A 10,685-nucleotide genomic window follows, 5' to 3' on the forward strand; every position below is an offset into this window, starting at 1 on the left:
GAGCGTCTCATTGGGGCAGTGTGTCCAGGGGTTGCATGCACAGGCTCTCTACAGAAGCTTTGGGGTTCAATGGGACTCTCTCGGATGCTTCACTTGTATTTTATGTTGGGAGAACCTGCTTAGGGTCGTGGTCAGTGTGTGAACTTGAGAGCAAGGCTGCCTTTGTTTTCAGCACACACACAAAGCTTGGTGCATGGTAACCACTCAATAAAGGCCAGCTATTGTTCCTGGAATGAACGGCTTTCTTAGCTCCAAAGTGGGTTATGAAGAGTATCTTTGGATTCTTCTTTGGAGATTAAGACCAAGAAACACGAGGCGAGAGCTTCTGAACCTGGTTCTAATGCCACCTGCTGGGTGCAACCTCCTTCAGGCCGGGATGCGGGCTATTCATAACAATGATGAGGATTCCATCCCCACCCCCCATCCCGCACCCCTTGTCTGTCCCTGCACACGCCCACGGGTTACACCTGTTTCCTGGGGCAAGCTGGTATTAATCCGCACTCCCCCATGCCAACCAGGCAGTGCCTTTGAAGCACCTCTTCCCGTGGATCCTTCCCGCTGTGCCGCTCAGTGACTTGAAAAGACCTTGGAGTCCCACTGACCGACTTGAAACTCAGTTGCCCTACAGCGTCGCTGTGTGACTCTGGGCAACTTACCCAGCTTTTCTGAGCTTCATCTCCCCATCTGTGAAAGAGAGACAATACCCTCATGGGTCATTGTGAGCGCTTAGAACTAATAATAAATAAAACAGTGCCTGGGCCTCCCTTTGGGAGCTCCCACTGTAACCCCCTGCCACGGCCATTGAGAGCGTCCGGGAGGTACCAGGGACACGGACATCGCATTTACTGCTCTTTCTAGCAGGCAGAGTTGAGAGCTTAAAATAGTGAATTTTTGAAAATTCAATCTGCTAAGCATTTCCCCCATCCAACACACTGAACTGAAGTAAGTAAGATAATGTAAGAATTGCTAATTGCTGAGCCAGATGATTCAAACAAAGGAATAGTTTATTCTGAAAAGGCCATATGTTTACCCTTTTAATCTTAAACCCTGAAAGGTTTATTTTTTTTTAAATGCTCTATCTAGAGTAGTCAAATCCATAGAGACAGACAGTAGAAAGATGGTTGTCAGGGGGGTGGGGAAAGAGGAATGGGGAGTTATTGTTTAATGGCTACAGAGTTTCAGTTTTGTACCATGAAAAGAATTCCGTAGCTGGATGGTGGTCACACAACAATGGGAATGTACTTCATGCCGTGGAACTGGACACTTAAAAATAGTAGAAATGGTACATTTTGTTATATGCATTGGGCGATATTTTTTTTAAAAAATAAAATGATGTTCAAAACACGAATGAGCACAGTCTTAGTTCCCATAAGCCTCTGCGTCCCGACAAGGAGGCTGGAAAGAGGCACCTCTGGCCTGCGTTCTAGATTCTCACCACGGGAGTCACAGCCCCTTTTCAGCAGCAGCGTCCCCGTGTGTGGTCTGCGGCCACCGGCTGCGGCCAGCGTTGGGGCAATCCTGGGATCTGGACATTTTGGTCTCATTTCTAAACCCGAGTCCCCTGAAAGGAAGGGACCTATTTGTTGAGGACTGTGCTAAAACCAGGTTGGGGAGAATTTTCAGGGAAATGGCTCCATAAATTGTGTGTAGATGCAAAACTAACAGGCACATGAAAGATTTGTATTTTGAAAACAAAATCCCTGTGGGATTCTCTCAGCAGAAAATGAAAAGGTCTTCTTAACATTCCGTTGAACTATTAGAGCCACTTTTTGCTGTTGCAAGCACTTAATGCAGGTACGGACGCCGCCACGGCCCCAGATTGCAGTGTGGCAAATTAGCAAGGTTTTAACTTGGTGCTTGTCATTATGCAAAAAGGGCCGGGCGGGCGGGAGCGGACCGGCACCTAGCGGCAAAGCACATTATAATTGTTTAAGCAGGCCCCACAAGTCATGCATTTCAATTATTTGTTCAAAGCAGCCTGCAATTAGGAGTTGCAAACAAGGCTTTTGAATGCAAAGTCAGACAATTAAAATGTTTCATGAGTGCATTAGAGAAAGAAGTTCTGAATTAGCACTTTGAATACACAAGACCTCTTTTTTCTAATCTCTAGTCCCTTTCACTCTTTGAGGGGGGAAAAAGAAGAAAGAGAGAGAGAGTGAAAGGGGAAAGAGGCATTTGGGGCTGTGGTGGAGGTGATTTGGGTGTTTACTTATTTATATCAAATGCTTGACTAATCCAGGGAAGATTGAACCATCCAAACCGGTCCCTCGTACATTTCAATGTTTCTTGTTACTAGCCAGATCCTTGTCCCAGAATAATGGCCCAGGTGCCAAAACCCTTCTCCTAGGGGGGTCGTAAATCACTTTAAGCATCTCTCCTCCCTCTGGCCTCCCCACTCCCGACTCCGTCCTTTGAAGAAGCGGGTCTATTTGAACCAGTGATTTGTGACTTTCCAGTATTTAGGGCACAACCCCGAGCTGGTAGCACTGACACACGGGATGGGAGGGAGGGTCCCTGCGCCGTGCTGGGATCGGGAGGAGGGTGCCTGTGAGTTCCGGGGTGACCGGTGAGCAGAAGCCGGAGCTCTGGGGAAGCATGAAAAATGCTCTAACCTGCCTTATTTCTTTGAAGGAAGATCAGCTGCAGAACCCTTCCCCTCCCCCACCTCCATCCTATTCACACATTCCCTTCCCCAACCCACAAACACCCTACTGATATTTAAATTTTATTTTATGATTTGATGTAATCTAGGACATCTTTAAAAAATTTTGTCAGAATGCTCACTGATAGGTGAGGAGGATATTTCCAGCATAAGGGAAAAAGTGAATGTTCATCCTCCCACCTTTTTTTTCCTTTAAATATTAAGACTTCCTAAAAGGCATTATTTGTGCAAGGAATCAACAATTAGCACAAAGTAAGTGATTGCAACCCAAAGTACTTTGTATTAGTATTCAATATGTGAGGTTAACCAGAAAAACCCAGACAATTGAAGGTAAAAATTGCCAACGTACCAGTTAAATATGTGTGTGTGTGTGTGCGTGTGTTTGTGTGCATGTGCATGTCTAATTTGAGAGTCTAGTGGCTAGTAGCCTTAATTTATCATTTCCTGTCTGTAGTTGATTTATGAAACATCATTTAAATAATCCTACCTATTCTCCTTTATAATGAAAACACTTTTTAAGAATGTTACTTAGTTTGGGTAAGGAAAAAGCCTTTAAAAAATATCCCCACTCTCTACATGGATACTTTGAATATTACATATGCAATTCTTTTTAAATTACTTTGCCTCCAAGCAATCATTGAGGATTCAGAGCACTTTAAAATGCCTTCATAGGATCAATAGATTTATTAGTGGAAAATTTTTTATGATTTTTCCATGGGAAATATTTCTATGATATAGGCCTATGTAAAAAAAAAGAAGTTTTGGGTTTTGTTTTTTGTTTTTTTTTTTCAGTTAGGCCATGCATATCTAAGGATGCTGACATGATTAGTATTAAAATCATGTTACTTAAGTATTTTTGATCTGTAGGTGCAACAAAATAATTGCTTTCTTTTTCTTTCTTTTTTTAGTGAGCATCGTTTTGAATCTCTGACTTTTTTAAAAAACAGGCTTTGACATTTAAAGTATCTTTTGACATGCCCAGGTGATAAACTGAATTACTTTAGATTGATTGTATTTTTGGCAATCTGTTTTTGAAAGTAGTAAGTGCCAAAAGAGGGAGAGAAACTTTTATTTTTAAAAATGTTAAAAAGCTGCAGATTCTTTACCATAAGCTTGTGTCAGGTCATTTACAATAGAAAGGGGTGGGGTGGGCGCAGCTGTGGGGAAGCCCTGCATAACATCACACTGAGATGCCACAAGATTCCTCTCCCAGGGGCCCTTAACAACAGCTGCCCAAGTGGGGAAACTTGAATCTGAAGGTGAAACCTACTGAAATAAGCAGTGGCCAGGTCACATGTTAAACTATTGCAAAGTGACAAATAATAAATTATACCAGATTTGACGATTGCTATATTGCTTCACAACTTTTTGGCCTGCTCACTCACTTACTCATTAGGTTTCTGAGTGTTAGGTCGCGAGCAGGCTCTTTTTCTTGAAAGAGGTAATTCAATCAGAGGGTGTGCCTATACATTGTACCAACACAGCCATAGTTAAACTCAAAAAAGTCTGAAACCAGCTTCTCAGGCCTCCTTCTTAATTTGAGTGGGGGAGGGGGGAGAAAAGAAATACCCCACAAAATATTTCTCTCTCGGGCTACTTTGCTGAGGGTGAGTAAAAGAAAAAGCAGTTGCTACTATAAATAAGAAAGGGAGAGAGAAAAGACCTTCCGGCTCCTGCTTTTCTGGAACTTGTGTGAAGCTGGGAACGCAGCTGCAGCTTTTCAGGAGGAAGATAGGGGGCAGGATTCCACTCTCCCCTCGCCCCATATTACACCCACTCACGCTGAACGTTTTATTCCAGTCCGTTTCATGATCAAGAGGTAGTGGGAATCTTGCCACTAAAATGCCACCATCTCTGGAACCCAGGCTGGAAGCCAAGCAGCCCTTTGGATATCTCAGCAGGAGGCAGAGAGTAGGTTCTGCTGAAAGACACCAGCACAGATGCCTTTTATGCGAGGGGACATGGGAATACTTCAAATTATCTACCTTCAAAAGCCGAGGGTCTGAGTCGTTCCCCCGGATTCCCGAGTCTGTGAAATGGAAAGACAAAGGTGTTCAGGGCCGGGTGGCGGGACGAAGACTTTTCCCAGCTGTAGAATTCAAGGATGATGAAAGGGAGATGCAACAGAATATAAAACAAATTGTGCACTGGAGGGTGGAAAATACAGATTTGAAAGTTAAGTGTCCGGAACAAGAGAGAGATGAGTCACTGGAATTTACAAGTTACTATAGGAAACAAAGATAAAGAGATCACGAGAGGGGTAGTCACGCTCCCAGCAAAATGGCATCTGTTAACTGCAAAACTAGACAATGGCAGAAACTGTTCGTCAACTCAGGAAAGGGGTGGTAATTATAAGACAACAGCAGATAATAACATTTACCGAGTGACCTACAGGGACAAGATTGGGTGTTTGGCAATTACATCAAATGGTAGCACAGGTTTTTCTTCTCCCTCAACATAGTGAATCGGAGGAAATTAGGTCTAGAGGGTGTTCCATCTCTAGGAGGGGAGACAGTGACTGGTGGTTTGCTGTGGGGCAATGCTGTTCCAGACACAGGGAAGCAGCCTTTCTCTGTACCAAACAGCATGGTCTCTTATGTTAAGGTAGAAAACACAGCTGGCTCTTTGAACCTTAGTGTGTAGTTATACAGGAAAAGTACATAAACACCTGATAGCTATGACAGTCTATCCTTCCAGCCCTAAATCCCTCCTTCCCACAAAAGTACTATCCAGCTTTTTGTTATCATTATGATTTTTTAATCCTCATCTGAAGATATTTTTCCCATTGATTTTTTAGAGAGAGTAGAAGGGTGTGAGATGAGAGAGAGAGAGAGAAAAGAGAGAGAGAGAGAGAGAGAGAGAGAGAGAGAGTGAGACATCAATTGGTTGCCTCCTGCTCCCACCCCACAACTGAGGTACATGCCCTTGACTGGGAATAGAACCCCAGACCCTTTGGTCCATAGGCCAACTCTCTAACCACTGAGAAAAATCAGCCAGGGCCTATCCCAACTTTTGTTGGAACAGTTCTCTTGCTTTTCTTTATAATTTTATTACCTATGTATACTCCCTAAACTATATAGTTTAGGGTTTTTTTTGAACTATATATATTTTTATAAACATAGATCAGAGGCCAAGGGCCATTTGGATATTTATAACATCATTTGTGGGCTATACAAAATTATCAACTTAAAAAAATTAGTCTGTAAGGGGCAGGGAGGCTAATTGGGGGGAAAAATGAGACATGTAATACTTTAAACAATAAAAAAATAAAAATAAGTAAAACACTCCAGCAAGGTGAGGGAGAAAAGAAAATTAGTCTGCTATATTTGGTCAACCATTTAATTAACTCAACCCTAAAGCCTTGGCAGGGCCAGACCAAATAGTTTTTTTGGGCTTTATATGGCCCACAGGCCAGACATTTCCATTCCTGATATAGATAGAAATGAAACCACATTCTAAGTGTCCGTTGGGTCTGGATTCTTTTGTTCAACATTACTTTTGTCGGATTCATTCACATTGTGGTGTGCAGGAATAGTTTGTTCACTTCCATTGCCAGATCACATCTTCATTGTATGACACTGTCACAATTTATCTATTCTATTGTTTATGGACATTTTGGTTCGTGCCAGAGATGAATAGCAAACCCCCTTCCCTGTTTTCTCCTGGGTACCTCTTCTTCCTGGGACCATCTGGACTACAGTTCCCAACCTCCCTTCCAGTAAGGTATGGACATGGGTGCTGGCCTGGCCCATAAGAACCGCCCATGTGTGGTCCTGCATGATCTTTCCTATCCACTAGACTGGAGACGACCTCTGGGTGACCTTGGAAGCCATGTGTGGAAGATGGGAGAGCCACAAAGTAGAGAAATGTTGGGTTCCTCAACCACCAGCAGAATGAGAACTGCTCAATAGAGACCCCTGACCAGGAACATCCACACTGGTCTGCTATGGGAATAAGAAATAAACCTTCATTGTGTCAAGCCTCTGAGATTTCACAGGTTATTGTAGCAGCAGCCAGCTTCACCTTAACTAACAGAATTGTTTTCATGTTTGGCAATTATGAACAATGCTGCTCTGAACAGTCTTGAATACTTATCTTGCTGTACATAGTCTGCATTTCTGCAGGGTATATGCTTGGGAGGGGAGCTGCTAGGTCAAGGACTATGTAAATCTCCAACTCCTTCCCAAACTACTTCCCAAATGGTTGGCCAGTTTACATTCTCATCAGCAGTGTATCCGACTTCCTGTGCTCCACATCCTTGTCAGTGCTCGATATGGTCAGAATTTGTAACCTTCTGCCAAACAGGAGGATAGTCATTTCTCACTGTGGTATAAAATTTGCATTTCCTTAACAAATGCGATTGCTCATATTTTCATGTGTTTATTAGCTATTTGGATTTCCTCTTATATGAGGTCCCTGGCAAAGGGTTTGTTCAAATTTACCTTGGGGTGTCTTTTTTCTGTGGCGTATATGGTTTTCTTTATATATTCTGGATGCTAGATTTTTATTAATTTTATGTATTGGCAATTATCTTTACCCATTCAGTAGCAAAAACTATCTTTCCAGGTTTTTTAAATGCTGTCTTTGGTAAATATAGTTTTAATGTAGTAGAATTTATTAACATTTCCTTTATGGTTAGTATTTACGTGTCTTCATTAAGAAATTCTTCTCTTCTCTGAGATTCTAAATATATTCTCATATTATCTTATAAAATCTTTATAGGTTTGTCTTTTACATTTAGCTTTTTAATCCATCCATAATAATTATTTGTATATTGTATAAGATAGGGAATCAGTTCCAGTTTTCCCATATGGATATCCAATTGTTCCAAAATCATTAATTGAAACATTTTCAATTTTTTCCACTGCTCTGCGTTGCTATGTCTGTCGCCTATTGGGTGATCATACATGTAAGGGTTTGTTTTCGTGCTCTCTAATTTGTTCCAATGGTCTATTTACCTTTGCACCAATTCCACAATATCTTGATTATTATCTACTAGCAGCCCGGTGCATGAAAGTCCGGGAGCCTTCAGGGGTGGGAGGGGAAGGCGATGCCCCATCACACCTCTGCTGCTGCCACTGTTGGCAGCGCAAGCCTCAGCAGGCCCTGGTTACCTGAGCTTCGGGCGGCCCTGGGCAGCTGGGCAGCCGCCATCCAAGGATTGCCTGTGCCTCAGGTTGGCCCTGTGTGGCTGGGCAGCTGCCATCCAAGGCTTGCCTGCCCCTTGGGTAGGCCCTGGGTGGTTGGGGGGCTGAGGAGATTGGGCATCTCCGGAAGCAAGCATGGCCCAGCAGGCCTGGCCTTGTTGCACACCTGCTGCCCTGGCGGGGCTGAGGGGACTTGGAGCCACCATTGCTGGCTGTGGGCACCACCATCTTTGAGGGCGTAGCAGTCAATTACATATTCCCTCCTTATTGGCTGTGGGTGTTTCCATCTTTTGTGACAGTGTGAGGGTCAATTAGCATATTCCTTCTTTATTACATAGGATACTAATAAAAGCCTAGATGGCCCTCATGCATGATGTCGCCACAAGATGGCCACATACACAGCAGAGGCGGGGCCTGGCAGCCACTCCATGCACTGAGGACTGGGGTGTCCGGCAGCTCCGCACAGCATGGAGGAGGTTGGTCCCAGCATTTCCACCACCTCTCACAGAGGAGGTGGGTCCCAGCGGAGGAAGCGGATCGTGGCAGGGGAGGGCAGTTGTGGGCGATCAGGCCAGCAGGGGAGGGCAGTTAAGGGCAATTGGGCCAGCAGGGGAGTGGTTAGGGGACGATCAGGCTGGCAGGCAAGCGGTTAGGAGCCAGCAGCCCTGGATTGTGAGAGGGATGTCCAACTGTGGGTTTAGGCCCTGTGGGATAGGGCCTAAACTGGCAGTCAGACATCCCCGAGGGGTCCCAGATTGGAGAGGGTGCAGGCCAGGCTGAGGGACACCCCCCCATGCACGAATTTCATGCACTAGGCCACTAGTAGCTCTATAACGTCTTAGTGTCTGATATAGCAAGACATCCTAAGAATTCTTTTCTCAAAAATGTGTTTCATTTTTGCAGCTCTTTCCATTTCCATATGAATTTTATGATCAACTTGAATTATTCCAAAATAATTACATATTATTAAATGTGTAAATATGTTTAGGAAGAATTGACAACATTATTGAGTCCTCCAATCCAAGAATACGGCATGTTCCTCCATATATTTAGGTCTTCATTAATGTCTCTCAACTGATTTTGTATATTGATTTTGCATCTAGAAAATTCACAGTCATGTTAATTCTAATAATTTGATTAATTTTTTCTACTTACATATATTATCCACATCTAACAAGCATTATTTCTTTCTTTGCAATTCTTGCAACTTTTATTTCTTTTTCTTGTTTGTATTGTCTAGGGCCTCCAGTACAAGCTTTGGTGGAAGTGGTCATAGCAAGCATCCTCATCTATTTCTCAATATTAGAGAGAAAGCTTTTAACATTTTACTATGAAATATGATGTTTGCTCTAGGATTTTTATAGATATCCCTCATCAGATTAAGGAATTCCCCTCCGAATTCTTGTTTACTAAGAATTACTTTATCACATGCTAAGTTTGCCTACTGGTATAAATCCCACTTGATCATAATGCATTATTATCCCCTTCAAACATTGTTGGTTTTTTTGCTTACCAAAAATTTCTTAATAATTTTTGCATTGGTGTTTATAAGTGAGATTGGCTCTGATTTACCTTTGTCATCTCTGGTGTTTGTGAAGTTTTAGAATAAAAGTTACACTACTTTCATATGAATTGGGGATGTGTCTATTTAATATAAATCATCAAATATATATAGGCAGAGAGTAGTCCATAGTATTGCCATTCTCTCTTAACTATCTGAAGAATTTATAGTGATGTCCCCCTTTTCATTCCTCATATTGCTTATTTGTGCCTTTTATTGTTCCTGATCAGTCTCAAGTATATATCACTTTTATTAACTTTTTCAAACAACCAACTCTTCTTTGTTGATCTTCTCTATTATATATTTATTTTCTATTTTGTAAATTGTCCCTTATCTTTATTAATTCCTTCCTGTTCTTTTACTTTATTTTGCAGTTCCCTTACATTTGTTTTACCTAATTTAATGCTCACTTGGTAAAAGGAAATATTAATGACATCATCTGCTGTCTCATGGGGTTGAGGAGAGTTGAAATCTTGCTTAGCATGAACTCTTATTTTTGTGTGTGTGTGTGTGTGTGTGTGCATGTGTGTTTAAAAAAAAATGTTTTATTACAACCAGCAGGAAGGGCCTGCATGGGGTGGCAGGTACGCTGGGCTCAGGGTGTGTGTGGTCTGTGAGAAAAGGATGATCGGGAAACTTGAAGGAAAGGGGCTGGGGCTGGAGGCCAGCTCCAAGGGTTCTTCAGACAAACTTCTGGGAACGCTTAAAGGTATCATGGCAAGCTAACGCCAAGCCGCCAATAAGGTTAAGAAATTCTTGGAAATCTAGCTGCCCATCAGAGTTGAGGTCCAATTTCTTCATCATGCGGTCAAGGACACCGGGGTCCTTCTGGTTCTTTGTGAAGGCAGCCAGTTCCGTGTTCATGAAGGTTAGGAACTCCGTCTTGGAGAGTGTGAAGTTGTTACTGTCCCTTCCGGCGTACCTCTGGAAAACAGCAATCAGGGACTCGATGCACCGCTCGGTCTCTGTAGGGCTGGCCATTTTTGCCATGTCGGAGCGGAGCGAGGCGCAGAGGCTGTGAGCGGGAAGCGGCGCGGCGAGCTCTCAGCATGAACTCTTATTAGAAGCTGTACAAATGGAATATCATTTATCCCAACATTAGAGATGACCATTCAGATATCATTTATTTTCAAAACAAATGAGAATCCATTTAGTTAGTTATTTTTAAGGCTTAGAAAGGAATGTAGAAGTCACTCTACAACTTAGCGGTTGGGATCCTGATAGTTGCTATTATAAGGAAATTTGAAATTAAGTAGCTTGGGGCTTAAGGGGGGTGGAATATGATTGAGGAGGCAAAAGATGAAGAAAAATCTAT

The 10,685-nt window shown here is 42.8% G+C and overlaps 1 protein-coding gene across 1 annotated transcript; it reads right to left on the reverse strand.

Annotated features, from left to right (window-relative positions):
- Positions 1–9,895: 9,895 nt before the first annotated feature.
- LOC102773628 (protein S100-A11-like) lies at positions 9,896–10,413 on the reverse strand. Its single transcript, XM_015563012.1, has one exon. It carries the CDS (start codon positions 10,358–10,360, stop codon positions 10,052–10,054), a length of 309 nt encoding a protein of 102 aa, XP_015418498.1. The 5' UTR covers positions 10,361–10,413; the 3' UTR covers positions 9,896–10,051.
- Between the last annotated feature and the right edge of the window lie 272 nt (positions 10,414–10,685).

Source organism: Myotis davidii, unplaced genomic scaffold (genome assembly GCF_000327345.1).
Source record: "Myotis davidii unplaced genomic scaffold, ASM32734v1 scaffold57, whole genome shotgun sequence".
In the NCBI taxonomy this organism is placed as follows: domain Eukaryota; kingdom Metazoa; phylum Chordata; class Mammalia; order Chiroptera; family Vespertilionidae; genus Myotis; species Myotis davidii.